The 24,014-nt window shown below is 32.7% G+C and overlaps 1 protein-coding gene across 1 annotated transcript; it reads left to right on the top strand.

The window, feature by feature from the left end:
• Window positions 1-3,601: 3,601 nt before the first annotated feature.
• On the top strand, window positions 3,602-22,381 carry LOC124932449 (polycomb group protein EMBRYONIC FLOWER 2-like). The gene is made up of 22 exons (XM_047473077.1): window positions 3,602-3,690; window positions 4,001-4,160; window positions 4,257-4,312; window positions 5,178-5,295; window positions 5,477-5,636; window positions 6,070-6,209; window positions 6,376-6,441; window positions 6,549-6,670; window positions 9,270-9,334; window positions 9,680-9,732; window positions 10,466-10,519; window positions 10,601-10,660; window positions 10,987-11,021; window positions 11,127-11,218; window positions 11,930-12,119; window positions 13,192-13,249; window positions 13,852-13,935; window positions 14,743-14,822; window positions 15,180-15,269; window positions 15,862-16,004; window positions 20,646-20,703; window positions 20,837-22,381. Exons 1-20 carry the CDS (start codon window positions 3,656-3,658, stop codon window positions 15,989-15,991), a joined length of 1,848 nt encoding a protein of 615 aa, XP_047329033.1. The 5' UTR covers window positions 3,602-3,655; the 3' UTR covers window positions 15,992-16,004; window positions 20,646-20,703; window positions 20,837-22,381.
• Window positions 22,382-24,014: the final 1,633 nt, after the last annotated feature.

Here is a 24,014-nt window from a genome sequence, read left to right as displayed (position 1 = left end):
GATTGAAGATTCTAAAATTTTACTTTTATTTTGTATATTGAGACGCAAGTATATATCTTTTCCCTTGTACTTGTACACAACGACTCGAGTTTCGATATTTGTCCATTCTACAATGTTTTATAAATTGAAATGAATTTGAATCGACTAACACTATAATAAAAAATAGAATGGATTTGAAAAGGCAGCATCTACGAACATTATCTTGACCTGAGATAAATATTTTTTTACGGATATTACCTCTTAATTTTTTTAAAAAATTCAATATAATTTACTATCGATTTATCTAATTATTAAAAATAATAAAATTTACATTTATCTACTCGTTTTATCTAAAAATATCGTTATTTTATAAGCTACTCCAATTTCATTTTTCAAATCCACCAACATATGAATCTTTGACTGATATTGGGAGTGTCTTCTTCTAGCCATCAATGCCTTGATCTCCTATCTCTGAGATTTACGTTGGAACTAGGAGTTTTAAAAATAAACAGAGTTTGAAATCTACTTGTTCTATAGGTAGAAAACAACCTTTGTGATTAGTTTTGTGTGGACTCTAACATGTTTTTGAGCTATTAGAGTTATCTTGTATATTGATGTTGTATTTTTATGTTTTTTAATATAAACAAATTCTATTAAGTTAAAAAAAAGTGTTTAAATCCTAATGAAAATAACTCAACAACACTCTGTTTTGTCAACGTTTTATTAGACATATATAAAATATAAACACAGCATTCTTCCTTCCAAGATAAAACTTTATTTAATTTGTTTTCCAAATATCTGAACCATAACATTAGTTGAAATGTCAACAAAGTATATTAAAGAATGCTTATGCTTGTGCTCAATAGTAATTTATATATAAAATGATTATTAATTTTGAAAGTGTCTGAAAGGGTCGAGAGATATGATTAATTTGAATATATATGTGAGAGTAAATGAATATTTGGGTAGAATTCCGGGTTGACCCGTCCATAAACTTAAAACGGTTAAAAATAAAATTAAAAATACTATAGGTATGTTTCGAACTCGCAACCTAACAAAAACAAGTACAACTCTTTAACAAAATAAGCTAATAACACTTTATATTTTAAATTCAACACCAAATTTGATGAACGTGGGACGTTGTAATAATATATTTTTATCGGAATCTTTCTAATTTCAAGAATAATGTTATAAACTTGATTTATGTTTTGTTTGGATTCAAATTTTCCAATGATCAATTATAATTTTATGAATGTGGAGATTATTTTGATAAAAATAAAGTTCTAATATATAATGAAAATAAAAAATATTTTAATTAATAAATTATGTAATATAATAATGTTTTAGATTTGTATTGAATTATTTAAATTAATTATTATTTTTTTATCAAGTTATTTTTTAATCCGAACTCTTTTACCTAATTTGTTAAAGATGAGAGATATTAATATGAATTTAATTTTTTGTTATGCAAAAGTTAAACTAAAGAAGAAAATATATAACTAAATAACTATTTAAAATAAAATATATTTTAGTTAAATTATTTTAAAAATTAAATATTTGTAAGAAATTAATTTGAGATTTTTTTACCTAATTTGTTACATATTAGAGAGATATTAATATTTTTTTAATGTAAAACTTAAACTAAAAGAGAAAAAGTATAATTAAATAATTATTCAAAATAAAGTATATTTTAATTAAGTTATTTTAAAAAGTATTTTTTTATCATGATCAATATCACTTTTTAATATTATCAAAATAAGCAATAAAATGATTTTGATTTTAATTGATAAAACTTTTTTAAATAAAAAATTAAAAAATAATGACTTTTTAATTATTGTTCTTTTTTTTTATCAAGTTATTTCTATTGTTCAAAATATTTGTATGAAATTAATTGAGATTTTTTACCTAATTTGTTAAATATGAGAGATATTAATTTATTTATTTTTGTATGTAAAAGTTAAACTAAAAAAGAAAAAGTATAATTAAATAACTATTTCAAATAAAGTATATTTTAATTAAGTTACTTTAAAAACTAAATATATGTAAGAAATTAATTTGAGATTTTTTACCTAATTTGTTAAATTTTTTAATGTAAAAGTTAAACTAAAAAAGAAAAAGTATAATTAAATAATTATTTAAAATAAAGTATATTTTAATAAAGTTAAAATATTTTATCAGAATCAATATCACTTTTTAAAATTATCAAAATAAACAATAAAAGTGATTTTACTTTTATTTGATAAATTTTTTTAAAATAAAAAATTAATAAAATAGTGACTTTTTAATAAATTTTAAGACAATTTGAAATATATTATTTTGACAAATATATTTTGTTGACTAAAATAAAAATAAATAAATCATGTACCAAATAAAGTAGATTTAGAGGCAAGAGTACCATTTTAGAATGACCGGTTCCCAAAAAACCGGATGCCTTGTAACAGTACGAACCGGACCGCTTACATTTTGATTACTAGAAGAGAAGCTGATCAGCTCTTTCTGCTAGCCTAGGTCTTGGACTATAAGCACGCACTGACTGATCGTTTGCCGATCGGATATACGGATTCCGGCGGCCTGACGGTATGTAATCACCTCTCCATCTATCTATACGTTGTATCACCCCCAAAACTATTCATCTGTTGTTTTTTATTGAATTCAGCTCTTATCTGCATGCTAGACACTGTGATTTATATATTTACTATATTTTTTGGGAGGTGATATCTTGATCTGAGAAGCCTTTATATGTTTGGTGGAGAAAGAGTCAGTTTTAGCTCCAATGTATGTGAGGTGATAGTAATTTTGATCAGAACTTTTATCCTATAAGTGGAAGGTGGTAGGATTGTTTATTGAATGCTCTAATCAACCCAAGGTTCCAAGCATCTAGATTGATCGTTTCATGTCATTCGTTCATGGAGAATGAGTATTTTCTGGCTGAAAACTTGGTAGATAGATATCTATGAAAGTCAAGAGCGTTAATTTCGTTTTTTTGAGTGAATTCAAGTCAGTGTTGTGCGAATATAAATTTGTAAAGATGATCCATTTGCGTTGATTAAATTAGTCTCAACTCATATTTGGCTGTGACCAATTTTTGCTTAAAGTGAACTGGTGTGCTACAGTTTTATCACTTTTGTTGGGGAGGTCTGACAGGTGAAAAATGTTTTAATATGGGACAATTTACTAGAAAAGGATTCAGAGAGTTACAGCTTTTCCTCTGTAGGGTTGTGAAAATGTCCAGCTTTTGTTTTCTGATGACAAAATTGTCTTAAGTTTCCTGTGAGGATGGATCAATAACCCAAATCTCTTGGTTTCTCTGAATAAGACACACTTCTTTGTTTGATACTACACTGATCAGCCTGTGTTGTCTTTGTGATGTTGGCTTTCTCAATGACATTAAATAATGGTGCACTGGTGATGGTGGCATGGTTAGATACATGTGAGCTGTATTTAGTGGGCCATTAGTTACTTCCTTCTTGGCATCATCTTGAAATAAGTATATCCAATCAGTTACCTTTTTAGCTTGCAGTTCCCAAGCTGAGTTATGCTTATTGCATGATAGTTTGTTTATGTTTTATTTTGACACAGTTTACCACTTTTTACTTTCTTGTCATTTTAATTTGTATAATAGATATCATTTTACAGGTTTTGTCACACATAGTAAAGTCAAAGCTAGCTGACAAGAATGCCTGGTATACCTCTAGAGGATCGTGAAACCATGTATGTACTTTTCCACCTCTGACTATGTTACGGGCTAGTTGCTAATTCAAAGTTGAGATGATCAACATTTGGGTTTGTTCCATATATATATATATATATATATTTTGGATAAAGGCTCGTTCCATTTACTTGAACCAACTGTAAGTCTGTAAGCGTGGTGATGTCTACGCGGAGATATGATAGTTAATCAAAATGTCTAAAATGGAACAGTCTTCTTTGATGATTTTGTATGTTTGATGCATTTGACAATATGTTGTTTCTGTTTAATGTTATTGGAAATAAGAGCTGACACTTGAGCTTCATGGAACAGGAATTCTATTTGCAATGTTAGTGAAGATCAGATTTGCAGCCAAGATTCTCGTCCACATTTGTCCGAGGAAGAGGAAATTGCAGCGCAGGGAGCTGTTTCAATTTATTGCCCGCATTTAGAATTCTATAATATTCTTCAACGCCGTGCAAAAGAAACAAATGTAACTTTTATATTGAACCCAGGGTTCTGGAATTACAATATTTGTACTATGACATTTACATTTTTATTCCCCACCTCTTTATCTGTTCTTGTGTAGCCATCATTTCTTCAAAGATGCATGCGGTACAAAATACAAGCAAAGTCCAAAAGCAGGTATCGCTGTCATCCTTCAATATATATATATATATTTATTATTAATGCTCTTAATTAGGCTTTGCACATGCTCAGAGCATCAAGTTGTTTGACAATACTGGATATTGAAGCATGTTGAACATATGACCAATGATTATTCTCTTTTCTTACCCATTTTCCAAATTGCCTTTAAGATTTTTTTTATTGAAGTACAGCTCCTTCCCGTTGAGACTTAGTAATCACACTTGAAACCGGTATCCTTCCTTTCCCTCCTCCTAAATAGAGCATTCCATAGTAGAGCTGTGACTTGATCCTCTGAAGTTAATCAACCAAGAATATCTTTGGATACTACTTACTGTATTAAATGAGGGCTCTCTGTTTAAAAGTCTTTGCGGATACCCTGAAGAAACTGTGAGAACTATAGATTTCCAAATAACTAATTAGAATATGCTTCTATTTACTACCTTTATAAGCCTTATTGATTGACTTTTCGAATTAGAAATTCATGTCTTTCATAACTTAATGTTGAATGGACCTGATATGAGAAAGGTGCAAGTATTATCCTCATCAACTAGGTTAAAAAATCTCTAGAATTTGTCATCTTGCTACTTTAGCCAGTATTGGGGGTGAAAAGAAGTCAAGAACATTTATCAAGCTTTGCATCGAAGTATTAATTGCAAGTGTGGCCGGGTTTGATAAGTTGGAGGTTTTTGTAAAGTCTCCTGAAGGATGACTATGAAGGAAGTTGAATCTATACTGTCAAGGCCAAGTTACGAAACTGACCTCACAAAAACATATTTTTAAAAATATCAGGGACAATATATAACATCATGTGTTTCATACTTTTCAGATCGATAAACACACTTGCTTTCTCTTTTAACCGCAGGATCCAGATGTCAGTTTCTGTTACAGGGACTCTGATGAATGGAGTTCACTCTCAAAATCTTCTTCCCATATGCATTATGTTGGCTAGGCCAGTTGCTGACTTTGGAGCTTCAGAGAATGTATGTTTCTCTAATGTTTCTGCCAGTTGCTGGTCAATATATTATCCTTTTTTCTTCACTGTATTGTCATGCTCATGCAGCTGTTTGTCCAAATACTCATGAAAAGACTTCTTCTATGGGATGATGAGTGCTTAACCTTTTTTTTTTGTTTTTCTTTCATTCTAATATTATATTCATTCAGTTTTCTGCAGTTTATCACTTTAAAAGACCATTTATCCTAACTAATTCAATTGGTACTGAGGGGATGAAACATACTCAAGCAAAGTTTACTCTCCCAGATATTAACAAGTTGGAGGGGAAGATTAAATCTGGGTCTCTCTGTATTCTGTTTGTAAGCTTAGGTATGCTGTCAGACTTATATAATGATCTAGTGATGGATTTCTAATGGGTCTTCTTGTAATAGTCTTTTTCCCCCAACTTTTTTTCAGCTCTATTAGGAGAGTCAATTTCGGCTCTTGATCTGACAAGGCATTTTAGGTTTACAGGAGCACAAGGTAGAAAGTTCTAATCAACAATTATTTATTTAATTTTCTTCTGGAATGTCCAAAAGGTTTCCATTATGATGCAGTTTAGTGCTGCTCTCCCATACAAAAGAAATGATCTACTTGCCTAATCTCAGGCCAGATGTATTTGCTTACTTGTCGAACTCTATTGTGACAAGGGCATCATAATCATTATTTTCCTTGACTCTTTATATTGGCCGAATTCATCTTGTATTAGCAACTAACATGAGATTTTATTCTTGTTACTTATTTGGTGCCATGTACATGTCAGCAAACATTGAAGGACACTGCCTATTTGCTAGAGTACCCTTGGAAGAACTTTATTTGTCATGGGAAAAGTCACCCAACTTGACTTTAGGAGAGAGTGTAGAGATGATGTCAACTATTGAAATGCACTCTTCATTCATGAAGGTAGTATTAACACGATGAATCTTACTTTAGAACATGTTATTTAAGAATGTTACTCTGAAGATTGTTCTATTGGTTATAGTGGTTATGCAATCATCTCTAAGCTTGACAATCTTTCTTTTCCTAATTCCTACCCTTTTTGATGATATAAATTAGTTTATTTCTGCAGTTAAATTGCACAGGCGAGGACAAAAAATATATTTCCTTTCAGAACCCTTGCAACGCTGGACCTGTGGTTTGTACCTAATCTTGGCTTCTTTGGCTACAAAAAGTACTTGATAAGTTTTGTCTCACGTGTGTATTAGTACTTTTTATTGACTGCAATTTATTTATCTTATGAAGCCTGCGCCACAGCAAGTGGAAATTATTATTTGTGCAGAAGAAGTCGGTGCAAAAGACAAATCCCCTTACGACTCATACACATATGACAATATTCCTAGTACTTCATTGTCACATATTAAGCGGTAACTATCTTTATTTTTGTTTTTATTTCTAGCTGAGAAATTATCTTAAGAATGTGGCCTGGAAAACATATGAAACAAATTGATCAAGCTATTTTTCAGGCAGCAAATAAGATATATTTCTGTATTGTGATAATGGATGCATTGAAAGCTTAGATACATATAGCAAATATAATGACATATTTTTGTATTGTTTGTTTATTGTGGGTTTTATTTGCATCCTGGGTAGATGTTTGCATAAAATGATGATAGTATGTGCTTTGACATTCATCTCTAGTAATATGGGATACTATTAAAGGTGGGCAATGGGCCGTGCTAGGCCAGTCCTGCGCGTGCCCGGGTGCCTTAACAGGCTGTGCAGCCTAACCAGCCCATTTAACACAACTTTAGAAGATTTCCGATATAAATATGTTATGTAATTTCTAACTTTTATAGTCATAATTTTAAAACATTTTATTTTTCTTTGAGAAAAGAGATTTATACTCTTTTATTAACAGAACCATTTTTTTGGTGTAGTAAGTGTTTCCAAACAAAGACCACAATACATTTCCATGTGGTTACTCCCTATAGAGGTGAATGATCTTAAAGAAAACATAAAATTCAAAGAAAAATACATAATGGGAATTGAAAATCCAAAACCCATAATTTCATACGCCCAAAAAGGATTAGACAAGTCCTAATCTCATTTGGGGACACACTCTTCCATTGAGGAGACAATCTGTCACGTGTAAATAGTTAGTTTTTTTGAAAAAAGGAGTTAGTATATTAATTAGTATTATAGTAGTTTAGTTAGTTTGCTAGAATAGTAGTATAAATATAAGTAAGTGTAATCAATAAGGATTATGAATAACAGTTAGTCTTTCTCTCTCCTCAGTTCTTTGAAGCGTCTCATCTCCATTCTTGATCTAGTCTTAATCTTCTCTCCCATCTCCCTCCATCTTTCAATATTCTCCTTTCATTATTTTTTCCCATAACACAATCCCTCCACTCATCAATGGGTGACCCAATGGAACTCAAATCAGTTTGGCAAAAAACAATTCTAACATAAACTTGAGGACTCAAAATAAAATATAAAGAACTTTGCTAATAAATTCAAAGAAATGCTGAATTCGTTCTTCTTCTTCTTTTGATCTGAAAAATAAGAGAGAAACACAACAATGAGCTTTGCAAGGAATTTCATATCAAAATTAAGCTCAAATTCAAGTGACTTCCCTAAAATTCAAAAGTAGATAAGAATCTTCAAGTGTATTTCCTTCACCCAAAAGTCTCAGTAGTGAAAACAAGAGCAAGCAAAAGAACTTTGCAAGGGACAATGTTTTCTTTTTCTTTCTTTTTTTCATTACAGATAAATTTTGTTAACGCGAAGGCTGAAGAATATCGATTAGTACAAAACAACCTGAAAGAGAAAGGGTACATACTCAAAGAAGAAAAATACAAAAACAGAGTTAATTAGATTCCAATAAGATGAAGAAAGTCTCATCCGTTGCATATTCCATTCTTCTTGATAGATGTGAATGTTAGGAAGATGAAGCGTTTGATCTTAGCAGTACCAGCATTTTCTTTTGAAAGATTCGATTCCTTTCTTTCCAAATAGACAATCACATAATTGGACGATCGACTTTCAACTGGTGCCAATATTGTTAGGGGTGCTCCTGTCATTCCAATATTCCCCAACAGTTATCGGCATCTCCCACTGGAAATTAAGGAGGTTTTGAATGAGACCAAATTTCCTTTGTCATTTGGCAATGCAAGAGAAGCTGGTTGGCTGTCTCCTTGGAATATTCACAAAGAACACATCTATTTTTCAGATGGAATCCCTTTTTATTGAGTTTGTCTTGTGTGTAAGCAAGGGAACAATGTAAACCCAAATGGTAGTTAAACATTCAAGAGACTTTCCTTGAAGAAAATTGGCAAGATTGATATCCAGAGGACTCCCTCCTTCTAAGGGATCAAAATCAATTAAAGATTTGAATCTTCAATTGGAGTGCCTTAATCCTTAGATCTCTGGACCAATGGCCAAAGGATCACAAAATCAAGAGATCAAAGACATAAGAGATAAAATGAGAGGACATAGAGCAAAGATCATGGAATTTCCCTAAACTGCTCAAGCAGAAGCAAACTTCAATTAGCCAAGATGACTCTAAATCGTTTCTTCTTGGAAAGCACAAAATAAGAATCAATCCCCCATTCCTTACAAAGGATTCAACTATCAGAAGAGATATTTTTTCTTTATTCGAAGTTATTAGTAACATTAATACATGGCATGTAATGTCAAGTAATAATAGAATTTTGCTTCATATAAAATTAGTTTTTAATTTTTCATTTCAATTATAACGCTTAAGTATGTTTTTTACAAATAAAACTCTTTAAGTTATGCTATATATAAATTTTGGTTAATTCAAATTTTACCTTTAAGTTGTGCTATATATAAAAATTCCCGGCCAGCTCAGTGTCAGCTCCGTCTGGCCTGCTAGAACCCGGCCAGGTTTTTCCACCTCTAGACAGTACAATATTGTGTTGTATTTATGTGGGTTGAGAAGTTTGGCATTTATCTCTATTGATATGGAGTACTACTAATTTTTGAGTAATTTTGTTTTTCTAGGTTGAGAAGTGGTAATGTATTGTTCAACTACATGTACTGTGACAATAAGTTGCAGAGGACTGAAGGTATGATAGTCATTTCTGAAAATATACATGGCAGAATCTTTCTTTCGATTTCGGCTACTCTTTGATGTTTGAGTTATCTGAAAGAACTGCATCAGATCAAATGATGTTCATGTAACCTGATATTTATAGTTGTCTCACTCTTCTAATATCGCTTCTCCTTGAACCTCATAATCTAGATGTATCCTTAGTCTAATGCTGTAATCTTAGGGTATTAAAAGCTGTTAGTATGATGTTATTATCAACTGCATTAGACCAGAATATTGTTCTTTACACTTCTATTACTGCCAACATTGTCCAAGCTACTCACCTTGAGGTGTGGATCTGATGTTTCCTTTGAATATGCAGTTACAGAAGACTTCTGTTGTCCATTTTGTTTGGTTAGATGCGCTAGTTTTAAGGTAAACTCCCTTCATCTATTTATTTACTTCACCTTTTCTGTATGAAAATTAATGTGCTGCTCTCTTCTCTAGTATTTCCTTTCTTAGGATACTCTAAGGTGGCAGTATGCTATGTAAAGCCAATCACATATAATTCTTCTCATTCATATCATAATTGTGACATCAATCTTTTCCCATTACTTTTATGTTATAATTTTAGGAGTACCATATATCTAATATTTCAACACTTCCCCTCAAATTCAATCCTCCACTCGTAACCCAAAGCTACCATGTAGAAATCCAAAAAGAAATTATATTATTTAGAATATGTTCATGGAGATAATTTATTTATAAGATACGTAAACACAGTATTATCCTATCCACATCCAATCTCATATAGTTACCCTCAATCATCTTATGATCATATTACAAATGACATCTCCCATAATTTTTATATGCCAACCGCTTTCAAATCATTTTGCCAAAGAAGATAGAAATTGTGTTTATAAGAAGAAAATACACTAAATATTAGTTTTTCTTATTTACAGCACAAAACATGGAAACATTAAGTGGTTTCTGACTTCCTAGTTAATTTTAAAACCTGGAAAAGATACTAATAAACAAGATTCTTTTTTTTATGTGTTCTAGTAGATCTTAAGTTTTCTCTTATTCTCATTTTCCAGTTTCATTTTGTTTATACTGAGATAAACATAATCTGAAGTTAGTTTGGCTAATACTTGTAGTTTGTTAACAGGGTTTGAAATACCACTTACCCTCATTTCATGATCGGTTCAACTTTGAGTTTTTGGTTAGTAAATTTTTTTGTCTATGATTTGATTTAATCATTTATCTTTTGGAGAGCAAACTGCGAACTTCCGTCATCTTATAGGTTACGGACGATGCTCAAGCTGTGAATCTATCTGTGAAAAAAGGTTTCTGTCCACTTCAGGTTAAGAATCTATTTCCAAACTGAAAAAACCTGCATCGATAATACTACTAGTACTTGAAATATAGCCTAAATAGTTTTCAAAATATTATCAAGGTTTAAGTATATATATATATATTGTCCATGTGTGGAATCTTCAAATTTAAATGTTTTTAGTTTGTCTGTCTTTCCTTGTGAAAGAAGATTCTATCAAAAGTTTTGTCAAACGGTTTATTCAGTGTAGCTTAACACCTGTGTTAAACTAAAGCTGTAGTTTAGGGGATTGTTGAATTTATCTGTAGCTATAACTAGACGATGTTATTAATTCCTCTGTAATGTACTTCATTTAGGTTGATGATCTTTGGCAATCTACTTTTTTCTTTTGGTGAGTTGGTATAGTAATCTAATCTCATATACTTTTGGTATAATCAATGATAAGTGTGCTGATTTAATTTTATACTCACTGAGTTTTTTCTTCTTCTCTGTGAAGTTCAAAGCCATTGAGACGTAGAAAAGCAACATACGTTGTCATGGATTCCAACACTGCAGCAGCAGTTAACGAAGTTTGCAACAAGGCTGATGGTACGTCTGTTTCTGATAAGTGTTCCCGAAAATAGGGATGAGAAAAGAAGAAAAGTCATTGGAAAGAGATAACAGTGGAGAGATTTTCAGAAAGAAGAGAAGAAAACCATAATGAATACGATCAATCCATTGTCAATATTCAAACATATTTGATTTTTACATCATATCACTTTAAATAAGACATTTCATAACCACCCATAGCCACTTATAACTACCAGCTACCTATACAATAGCATTAATAATACCCTAATACACTACATATACAATAACATTAATATTATCGTAATATCACAATACACATATCATTGCTTTCCACTTAAAGAAATCATTGACCTCAAGGATTGGCCACATGTCACTGGCCATCTTGCAGTGTCCAAATATTGGGATTTTTGTTGTAGCTAAGTTCATTCTAACACAGGTCTTCAAGAGTTGATTTCTTTTTAGTACATAGTTCAATTCTTGGCCAGCTTTTGTATCTCGAACAAATTAAATGGCTTATATCTTACCTTCCTTGATACAAAATCCTGATAGCCAAGTTATCTTTATCAGACAAATTCAAGAGCCTGCATTTTGCCGTCTATGATTGGGGTGCTTAAAGCTTGTTTAGGTTTCCTCACCATGGTTTTGATTTTTAGACTTTGAATGTCCATCAATGATATGGAACAATGGACTTGTATCCTTGTAAGAATTATTGACGTATTTCTATTTTAGGTATTATAGAGCCCTCGGATCATGATATACCCAGTCCTGATGCCACAGGGATGTCAACAGCTATGGCCCATTCACACTCGTATGCAGACCCTGAAGGTATCCAATCAAAAGCTGGGAGCAATCTTGGACCTCCTGCCATGGCCCATTCAAAGTCGAAAAAATCGTCCATAGAGCGTTCTGACCCAAGAAAGTATGCTTGCATTCCTTTCATTATGGAATTTAGTTTGACACAATTCAATATTTCAAGCTTTAACTTTCAGATCTATAGTTTAATATTATTTGCAATATGTTGTAATTAACTTAGTAGACAATCATTAGGATTAGATAATTGTAAGTTGTTTTCTTTTGAGTTCTTATATTTATCCACAATCTCTATTTTAACCAGTAGATTTGTTTAGATTTCTAACCTATAAAGACTATCTTAACTAGTAGGTAAGCTTAGATTTCTAGCCTGTAAAGACTCTATATCTTAACTAGTAGATAAGCTTAGATCTGTCTATGAATAGTCACCTAGTTTCCTTTCTACAATATTTATATATCTTTCCAATCACCAGATCTATTCCACATCGCAGTTTAGATTCTTACTTGTAGGCTTAGTTATAAATTTTCTTTTAGTTTACTGAAATGCAGTGCCCTGTTAACATTTTTTCTTTTGAGGGGGCAGAAGTATATGTTTCAGTTTATTTTTAGAAAAAAGGATGCCAGATATGGTTGCCTGGTGGGATCAGGTAAAATGGTTTTGACACAAGATGGTTGAAAATCTATTGAGTTTGCAAAAAAAACTAAAATTGGTTGAAAAGGAAGAAAGTTTCAAGAATGATAGAGTTGAAACTAGAACATTTCACCTATAAACAAAGGAAATGACAAAGTCCGATATGTTTTGGTGGACAAAGTTTCAAGAATGATAGAGTTTTACAAATGTTTTATTGCCTGTCAAAGATACCTTGCCATAATTTCCATTTACAGTGAAGCACAAATTCAGTTAGAGTGATTAGTGAATCAACTATTAGTATATTAAAGAGTGTGATCTCTCTAGGTCTCTGCATTTATTTGGCCTATTAACTGCTTATATTGAAACCCACTGTAATTTTGACAATTGCTTAAATGTTGGTTCTTCATCTTTAAAACCTTGCATCTATGACTTCTCTAATGTGTGACGTCATGTTTGAAGTTTTTTATAACCTAATTAAAAAACTTTTTAGTGGACTCTGCTGCAGCTCCATGATCTAAATTTAGTTTTCTTCCAAATTGTTTTGTTTCAGTCGCGCACTTTTGCAGAAACTGCAGAAACGACAATTCGTCCACTCTCAAAGAGCACAGGTGAGATGCTTTTGTCTAACTTTCTCAATTTATATCAAATATCTAGCTTTATCTACCTGAGAGCATTGTGGGTTGCACTTGGATTTAAATTGTGGCTGAAAGTACTAAATCGGAGTTTCAATGGATGCTTCTTCCTGGTTTCCTGTGATACTTGCAACTAGATCTTCAGTACTGTTTTGTAGTAAGGAATGCTCTTTTCTGTACAAAGCAATTGACCTTAATGATTATAGATACAGAATCATTTGGAAACAAAATTTAGCTTACTTAAAGTTTGCTACATTTCTGTTTCTGTATCTGGAAGTGTTTCTAGATACAGAACAAAAACAGAAGTGTTTCCAAATGGATGCTATTAGCTTATTTAAAGTTTGCAGTACTGGGTCAGCTTCCTCATTTGTGTGTAGGTTGATCTGGATAGGTCGGTCATGTAAACATGGTCTCTGAGCATACACTTATTACTTCAAGAAATACCAAAGCTTGGACACGATGAAGACTAGAATGATGTTTACTAGAACAATGCTTCTATCTGGGATGGGGATCTTGATACTGATACGATTTTTTACTCTATTATTGTTATCTAAAATGTGCACTTGTTTTAATTGCAGCCTATGGCACAGGAGGAAGTTTTATCAGACCACGACAGTGAGGGTGAGGTTGATGGAGATGTTGCTGATATTGAAGATAGAAGGGTATGTTTGCTTAATTTCTTGGGTTTTATTGTGCATCTTTACTAGAAAAATTGAAACTGCTCATTTTTCTCCTTATTTTCTTTTATTGTGCATCTATATTAACCTTGTGTGTTGATTATTCTTGTCAGTGAAACATGGCTGTTTTGTTGTATATTTTTTTCGTCTTGAAAAATCTACTTTTGTTATGTTTGTCAAAAATCACAATCATATAAAATAATTTGGATCACGACCCAGACATAAATATCTGTATGAAATGAAACATATTCTATATTTTTAATCATGATCTAGAAAACAATTTATATAATAAATGAAGCAACATAAATCACACTATAATAATCTGGATCATGATCAAGAAAAATATCTTATACCAAACAAATTAAATAACTACAGTTTTAACGAAGAAAATAACTTTCACTTTCCAATGGCATCAGACCATCTGCGTGACAAAGATTATGACAAAATAGGCACATTTCATACTTCTCTGTTATTTCACATTAACCAGTCCAATATCCTCAACATATTCATTATTCGAGACAGCTTTTTATTACTCAATGATACTTATGCAAAAATTTGGAACATTATCTATTAGATTTGGCAAAAACAGTTTCAAAAGAATTCATTTCTTTATCTGGTAGTCATCTTGATTACTATATTATATTGAAGAACTAAAGATATCTGAACTGAACTGGGAACCCGATCTTCAACTTTGATTATGTGATAAAGTGATTGAAATCTTCAAAATAACATCTTTTCCAACAGTGATCATTTTGACAAATCTGTCTCGTGTGTTCCTTTCTTTTGTTGCAGAGGCTTGATGAGTTTGTGGATGTTACCAAAGATGAAAAACAAATGATGCATATGTGGAATTCCTTTGTGAGGAAGCAGCGGTAATCCTTTTGCATTGACTTCTTCTAAATTACTCCTTTTTCTCCATCCTTCACCAAAACTGGCATTGACTTGTAATTTAAAAATTGTTCTTTCCTTTCTTTTACCCATTTTTTTATGATATATTTATACGTTAATATCAGAAGATGCCCACTAAATTAGGGTAAGTCTGCCATCTTGAACTGCTAATTTGCTACAACTTTTTAAGATTATTTGTGGACAATGAATCCCTCTGTATGTCTTAATCAGCAAACAAATTCTTATACATTCATTAGCCAATATTTTGGTTTCATGTTTGGACATTTTACTTGTTTCTATAAGTCTCTTCTTGCTAATGTTATATCTTTTCACCTCTGCAGAGTATTGGCGGATGGTCATATACCTTGGGCTTGTGAAGCATTTTCAAAATTGCATGGTCAAAATTTAGTCAAAGCGCCTCCACTGCTATGGTAGTCTGTCTTGTCTTTTGTTTGATTAAATTTACTGTCTTGTCTGCATCATCCTGAAATGATTCACAACTTGCTTAGATGATGAGCCTCTTCATTTTGAAAGTTTTCAGACCTAAAATTCATGTATATGGTCTATCAACTGTACCCACTAACTTTTTTCCACCAATTAGATAGACTATAAAATGAAGGTGGTAAAATTATATAACAAGCTTATCCAGTTCTTCAAACCACATTTGACAAATTAGTATCTGTATGCACGTTTGTGTGAGAGGAGGAAATATAAGTTATCTATGGTATATGGAACTTGTTTATTACTGTGCTTCGTTTGTTTTGGAGTTTTTGATCTAAGTGAACTTTGAGGCTGAAAATATTTACAAAACATTAAACAAAATTGAAAAATAAATAAAAATAATTAGATAACTAGTGTTATTGGATTACTAGTTTGACAATAAGTCCAAATTGAGATCAAAATAACATTATTTGATAAAAACAGTTGAGGCAAAGGATCCCCAGATGTTTTAATTTTGCGTTACCACACACATTGTAATAGTATTTTATCTGGCTGGTTGCTTACTGCATGAGTTTTCTGCAGGTGCTGGAGACTATTTATGATAAAACTATGGAAGCATGGGTTGCTTGATGGACGGGGCATGAACAATTGTAACTTAATAATTGAACAATTCCAGAAGCAAGATAGGGATCCTATGAAGAACAAAGATTAACAGAAAAAGCAAGGTCTCAGTCTTTAGCCACCCTCACTAATTACTATTTCCCAACTCTTTCATACTTTATTGCTTCATACTTTATTGCTCCATAGCAAGTATTTTATGTTTGGATTTCTTCACCCTACTCTTATTTATTTGGAATATTAACCTTTTATCTAGACAGTTAGATAAATATTTTCATTTGATTTTCATCAAAAATCTTCTACATGTTAATTTTTTTTGGCAACAAAACTCATATTTTAACAACATCATGCTTCCCATAGAAACCATCAATCTACCACTATCCTGCCCTAATCTCAAGTCTAATTGATATTTCTAAGCATACCAATTGGAAAAAGGACTATCTTGGGGGCATCTTCTTCACAATTCACCGTCTCTCTGACTCTCTTTCCCATCCGACAATACTTGTTTATTTTTTCTGTTGCAACTTGCAAGGTTGTCACTTCATATCTTTTCTTTTGAGTCATAGGTTGGGCATTATGATGGGTTCAATGGTTGAAACTAAATCGAACCCTACTAGCAAGAGTTCTAACTAAGAAAAATGATAGAACTCAGGCTGTTCGAAATTGTATGGGCGACAGATGGAAACCCTAGAGGAATTATAGGTTATTAAATATACTGACTGCATCTTTGAATACTTTTATGTTAGATAACGGCCCATGGTCAGTTGTTGGGAGTCTTATGATCACTAAATTTTGGTCAGACATGCATAGTGTTGTGGAGGTTGACTTCACTAATATGCTCAATATGATCTATGGAAATATTCTGGCTTTTGTGCTTTGGTGACCTATGCCTCCTAGATCCGTTCGATGACCTATGTTTGTTGAAGGTATTTTCAAACTAATTAGTGTGTTAGTGGTATAGTAGTGATAACTTCCTATTTAGTAGTGGTAAAATGATTGGAAGTCTATACCCCTCTCATAATGTGATGGACAATTTGGAAAGAAATAAATATAAGAACCTTCCAAGAAAAAAGTTTTGGAGCTGAAAGAATCAAAGACTTTATGCTCCACGCTTTTGCTTCTATTCGTAAAAGGGGATTTTGTACGGGTTGGAAATTTTTTTAATCTTATTGGCATTTAGTCTTATTCTTCTTCAATGATCAAAATACATCATTTAATTTATAAACTATCTTACAGGGGTAACTACCCATTATCATTTAATTTATAAATATATTAGCATATTTCATGATCCAAATACATCAAAAATCAAAATCAAAGATCTTTAATCCCTCATCAATTCTCTATCTAAAACTCACATGGTATCAAAGCAAGTTCTTTTTTCTTAAAGGAAAACCGTACATCCGCCATGGCCGTAGTTGCCATTCGTGAAGGACTTCAATAGTCCAATCAATTTCTCTTTTCACTTATTCCTTTCAATCAACCAAACAGTGCAAAAGCCTCAAAATTCATTCTTTTCTCCACTTTTGGATTACCTGATATTTTCAAATTCTCTCTCACAAGAAGAGATAATCTCATATTCTTTAGATACACTTGCGATTAATATCAATAAACCTGTTGTGGCGGTTGAGGCTCCTCCTCCGGCTGAGAGGTTTGCCAAGCTCGTTGAGAAGATAAAACCGACAATCAAAAGGGCCGTCATCTCCTTTAGTCGATCTCCAACTGTGTGGCCATCGTCAAGCTCTTGCCGTCGTCATCGTCGCGATAATGAATGAAGAGATTGTTTTTTTTGTTCTGTTTGTTATTTTCTTTTTAAGATTTATTTTATTTAAGTTCTCAAACAAAATTATATATATCACAATCTCTACGGAGTCCAATGACAGTTTCGCTTTGAAGGGATCCCCTAAATTCCAATCGAGTTACATTTATAACCCTCTATCCCAGGAGAGTTGATGAGCACTATCCTTGGAAGGAGCTTTGGAAGCCAAAGATTCCCTCCAAAATTATTTCTTTTGCGTGGGAGGCTATTCACAGATGTATTTTTACTCTCGATAAGCTTAAAAGAAAAAGTTCTTCCCCTTCAAGCCGAAGAAACGTCCAATCATATTCTCCTTCATTGTCCCATGCCTCTTCCATTTGAGCCATTCTTTAGAACGTTATCAATCATCCATGGGCCATGCCTCCTAATATTAACATTAAGGACTTTTGGGAACAATAGAGCTTGAGATGTTCGAGAGAGGTTGTTAGCAATGAATGAAAGTGCATCTCACTTATTATGTGGTGGATATTATAGAAAAAACGTAATAGGGGAAATTTTTAAGTAAAGAGTTTTAGGGCCGGTAGGATTAAATGTTTTCTTTTAAAACTTTCGCATCAATCAAGAAGGGGATGTGCACCTGATGGGACTATCTCGAGCTTATCGGAATCTAACTTTATTCTATTTTTAGTTTTACTCTTTCTTCATCCTCTTTTCTGCAAACTCGTTAATAACGTTCTTGCGTTCCACTCTCGATTTCAATAAAAAGTTGACCTCTTTTCATAAAAATAATATATATATATCTTTGGGCTTCGAGGTGACCCATTATAACCAAATTCCACTCCTTGATTTGGGTCAATATCATCGATCTAGTCTTAACCGAATTTTCCACATCAAACAATGGAAAATGTTAGTATCACAATCACAAAAATTCAAGCGTCATCTATTTGCGACACTTCATCATTCACTATGTTAAACAAGTGAAATGTCACTCAATAGATCTTCCACGACGCCACTTTGCGAGAATCTTGATATCGGCTCATATTTGGCTAATGTCATCAAAGTCATTATGGACACTTCATCACCCACTATGTTAAACAAGTGGGACGTCACCAACATATCTTCCACGACGCCACTTTCTGAGAATCTCGCCACTTTCTGAGAATCTCGACATCGTCCCTATTGTTTGGCGATGATCATCAAAGCCATTATTTTTTAGTTGTATCAAGATTTTATGTGTTTTCTAGTTTAATATAAAATTTACTAGTTTGAGGGTAGTCAAATTGTCAAACGAGTAAATGTGTTAGTGGTCTAGTAGTGACAACTTCCTATCTAGTAATGGTAACTATCCATTATCATTTTATGTATAAATATAATGCATATTCATCATCAAAACACAACAAAATCTTAATCCCTCATCAATTCTCTCTAAAAACTCGCACGATCCAAATTCACAACTCCCATGTGGCTTCTGGTTCCGGGCATCTGATAAACTGTTACAACTCCTAGAGTTAATGCTCATAAGTTAGGTTTACAATTGATGCTGATAATCCTCTCGCAGAGGTTTTATTTATTGAAACGGTCAAATATGCGCGAAAAGTGAAAAAGTACTATGAGCATTAACTCTAGGTGATATTCCACAAATTCATAACAATAGTACTATGTGGAAGAATCTTTATCCCAAATCTTTATGTAGGTTACCTGTAATGACCTGAGTATTGCGTAACGAGATAATGTAGCTAGACAAAAGGAATAAGGGGATAAAGGAGACAAGAAGAATGAGATACAAGACAAAGGACGACAAAATGAATATAGAAAGGGATAAAGGAGACAAGAAGAATGAGATACCAGATAGACAGACAAAGGACGATAGATTGAGTATTGAAGACCAAATAGCTAAACAATAATAAGAGAGAACCAGTTACCAATAATTAAGGAAATCTACTAACTTTTAGATATTTAAGGAATCTATTAACTATCAACTATTTAATGGCGAAATAATATAATCTTATAGCTACTTAGTAATAAAGATAAATATAATATTTCTTGAGTCACTTGAGAGTCACATAGTGGTGGGACACCACATTCCTTCCCCGTTAAAAAGTCTCCGACGAATCCCGACTGGATCCTAACTTCTAGTATGTCTTTGGTTTTTTGTGACTGGATCCTAACTTCTAGTCTGTCTTTGTTTTTTTGTGAGTTGAATTTTCCATCATCATAGCCAGAATCTGAATTTGTTCTAAGTATTCATCATAACCTTCAATCAGACAAGCTAGACAAGCTTGACATGGTTCGATCATTGGGTTTCCGTATATGTTATGGTTCTAAGGATTCGATCATTGGGTTTCCGTATTTGTTATGGTTCTTTCTTCTTCCTTGCCATTTGCATGGTGGTTTCAGATTTCCCCTTTTGATCATGTTAACAGGTTTCACAATGGATTAGACAAGCTGGCTGCTTCTACTGGTGTCTTCCATATTTTGTTCTTGGAATCGAGGTAATTTCAGGGCGAGAATAGTAATCTTCTATTTGGGGTGTAATGTATCGTGCAAGAGGGCCCTCAATTCCATCTACTTAAAAATAAAATCAAGATTGCCCTTTTTCTTAGAAAGTAGTCAAGATTCTTTCCAAGATTTCTGGCCACGATATGTTCCCTCGGCCCACTGAATAATTGGTGAACCAAACATTGGAAGGTCCGTGAAGATAGTAAGTTGCCTAACCTACCTTGCCGTTGTCTTAAACATGATGATTTTCAAAGAAGTTACTTTTGTTATCCTCCAATCGAAACGAACAAACTCCATCTAACCACCTTGAGTCCTCATAAAATTTCTGTGTATGTTTCTCAATTTGGTGGTGTCCCTAAGATTCCAGAATTCCCATAATTTTTCCCCAAACCTTGACCTGGAGCAGGAACTGGAAACTGGATTCTTGGATTGCTTTGTCCTCTTTTAGGCCGATATTTTCATTGGATAATTCGGCTGCCTTTTGATGCAACAGGAGTTCTAATATTCTATTCAAATTCACCTTATGCAACAGGAGTTCTGCAAAATTCAAGGTTTGTTTCATCTGATCTATTTCAATAGTATTAAATTTTTGCAAGTTATTGCACAATCTGCTCATTTTCTATAGATTGTAGTCTTCCAAATTTTTTTGAATAACATCTTCTTAACTCATCTACCTTGTTTCAGGCACCATTGAAAATAAGATGCTTTGATACCAGATGTTATGACCCGAATAACAAGACATAAATAATATAGAAGGGATAATGGAGACAAGGAGAAAGAGATAGGAGATAGAGAGACAAAGGACGATTGATTGAACATCGAAGGCCAAATAGGCAAACAATAATAAGAGAGAAAACAGTACGATAGTCGTACTTAGGGGTGCACAAGTTAACCGATCCGAACCAAAAAAGCCGAAACCCGACTAAACTGTGTCAAAAATGGTGTTTTCTTGAAATAAATCGAACCGCTGGTTTGGTTGAGGTTTGGCCGAGTGCATATCCTCCCCAGATCGAACCTGAAACACATAAAACGAAGTCGTTTGAGGACCTTTTTTTTCTTCGGTCTTTAATCTTTATTTTCTTTCCTTCTTTATTTCAGCTTCAGAGACAGTCTTCAAAGATCGCGACTCGTGGTTCGTCTCGTCTAGCCCTACTACCCTAGCGCAATACGTGAATACCAATTGTCTTCTCGTCTTCAAGTCGGCTTCAAAAATCAGGTTCAGCTAACTCTTTCTTAGATTTAGAAATCATAATAGAAGGAAGGATTTACCCAATTAAGGAAGTTCAAATCTAATGTCTAATTCTTAATGTTCTGTAAGGTATTTTTAAGTATAAAATCTGCAATATATTCTACTATTCCTAATAAACAAAATTTCCTTCATACATATTTTTAGGTTTTCTATTTTAGATATTCAACTGCAGTTATCTACTTGTCTTAAGAATTCTCTTAAGATTTCTGTACAGTTGCAGCAAACTATCAAGAGTAAATTTAATTTTGCAGAATCAACTAAAGAATTTTGCCTTTTTTTCGTCTTCCTCGTAAGTCCCTCACTATCTATCTTAATTGTTGAAGTGGTTTATTATTGATTAGTTTATGTTTTGTTATTTCAGTTGATTAGTTAACAAACTTTATACTTTGTTATTAGTTTGTTTAATGAACTAACATCTGTTTTTCTCAAAAAAATATAATCATCTGTATAAAGGAAAATGACTGATGTGTGATTTTAATTTATATTTAATATTTTGATTCATGTTTTTCACATACTTCAGTTGGTGTCCTATGCAAGGTAATCTTTACTTACATGCTAAATGACTTTGTTGATAAAAATAATTTGTTTTAAAATATAAAAAGAGACATAGATACTGACATATGTACTGTAATAGGAAGTAGAAATTTAGAGGTGGTTTGTTATGAAAATCACTTACTTTTTTATTTATATTAGTATTTATTTTATTAGGGTATATTTGAGATGGAGAACAAAATAAGGTGGTACTTCTATATATAAATTCAAATCTTTATTATAGTGGTGTACAAATGGAAAAAATGGATAATATATTTGGAGTTTAGAAACATTTTACAGATTAAAAGTTTCTGATCCAACATTATAAGTTTCTAACTTTACATAATAGGATTATATATTATTTGTTGAGTCACATGCTGGTGCATCACATTAATGGAAGCTAAGATGAAGAGGAATCATCAATTGCTCAAAAGAAAAGAACAACAATACAACATCCGCAAGAGATTGGAATACATCAGAGTAGAGGCCTGACAAAAGGAAAACTCTTGAAGTGTTGAAGAAGAAAAAAGCAAAATCAGGTAAATGTTTGAATGGCTCCCAAAATTTTCCTAATTTATTGATTCATTCTTCCTTCTCCATTGTTTCATCTTAGTTTGTTTATATTACTCTTCTCCACCCTCCATTTGAAAAGGGAATATTGCTTTCCCATGTGGTGTGAAAGCTGGCTCAAAACAGTCTTTAATTTCAATCCCTAAACCATTTGAAAAGGGACACATTGTCTGAATGTTTTTACTTGCTTGAATTTCAATCTGTACATATTATGTCAGTATGATAATGTAGTTCTTAATATATACGACTAACATGATTTGTACGCAAAGACAACCATGAACGATGGAGTCTTTGGTGCCATAGGTGCCTCCATTGGAATAACATGTTTTGTCGCTTCCAGTTTGAATTGCAGGCAAGGAAGTTATATATATATACACATATATAAATATATGTACGTACATTTATGTATATATACCCATATATGTACATATATAAATATATGTACGTACATTTATGTATATATACCCATATATGTACGTACGTTTATGTATATATACGTATATATATAATATATATATATATATATTTTGTTTGCTTTTTTTTTGAGCTTTAACATGGTTTATTAATGACATATTTTGGTATGATATCGCGTCAAGCAAAAGTTAATCGCGAAATGAGGAAGGCGAAGAGGCTGCGCACGTGTCAAACTCTATTTATATGTCCCTCTCCTCGTGACGCATCCCTTCTTTAGGTTATAATATTTCATATCTCGTTTTTCTCTAGCTGCTCATCTTAACTGTTGACTCGACTCATCTGGCTCGTCTCGTCGTTCCTTCAAACCTTGTTTTCATTATTTAGGTGAGTATGAGATTAGGGTTTTAGTTTTAGGTTTAGGGTTTAGTAAAAGTTCGTCTCGTCACACGAAGGTTTAGGGTCTTTCATTTATTCATTCTAACATACTTGTTGTTCCTTTTGAAGATGACGTCAACCACCATTACTGAGTTTCTTAGTAGGATTTCTTGAAAATCTGCTCTCAGCCTCACCAAGATCGCTAATAAGTTTGTTAATATCGATCTTATAGAGAGGGCTATAAATATCAAATTCTAATATTTATTTAGAATCCCAGGCGTGCTGTTCTCAGGAACCATAGTCTATCAAATGTTGTTTAAGAAAATTAGTTCTAACTCAAAACAGATAATGTTCATGGTGAACGTAGAGGAACTGTCCTTTGGCATGAAAGTGAAAGAGTATGCCATGGTGATAAGCCTTCGGCAGATTTCCTGTGGTGAATGAAGATGAAGAATTCCGACGTTGTTAACCTTTGTTGGTTAAGTATTTTGTCATGAATATGAGTGTTAGAATTGTCGATTTTGAGTCATCTTTTCTTTTATGCTTTGTTAAGGAAGATGCATGACAGATGTGACTGATATGCCTAGTTTGTCAGTATCTCTTTGCATTTGACTTAAAGAGGATTGTAAGTATCAAAATCCTCTACATGGTAGAGGACATTGAAGCTTTTCTTTGATTTATATTAGCAAAGGTGACATTTAGAGCCACCTTGAAGGTGTTAAC

This window comes from Impatiens glandulifera, chromosome 3 (genome assembly GCF_907164915.1).
Source record: "Impatiens glandulifera chromosome 3, dImpGla2.1, whole genome shotgun sequence".
Taxonomy (NCBI): Eukaryota; Viridiplantae; Streptophyta; class Magnoliopsida; order Ericales; family Balsaminaceae; genus Impatiens; species Impatiens glandulifera.
Note: the sequence above shows the minus strand (reverse complement) of the source record. Positions and strands in the feature narration are given on the sequence as shown.

Coding starts and splice junctions, on each gene's coding strand:
- LOC124932449 (XM_047473077.1), top strand. CDS start 3,656: ATGCCTGGTATACCTCTAGAGGATCGTGAAACCAT. Junction 11,219..11,929: donor AGTTTGCAACAAGGCTGATG/GTACGTCTGTTT, acceptor TTTCTATTTTAG/GTATTATAGAGCCCTCGGAT. Junction 12,120..13,191: donor GAGCGTTCTGACCCAAGAAA/GTATGCTTGCAT, acceptor GTTTTGTTTCAG/TCGCGCACTTTTGCAGAAAC.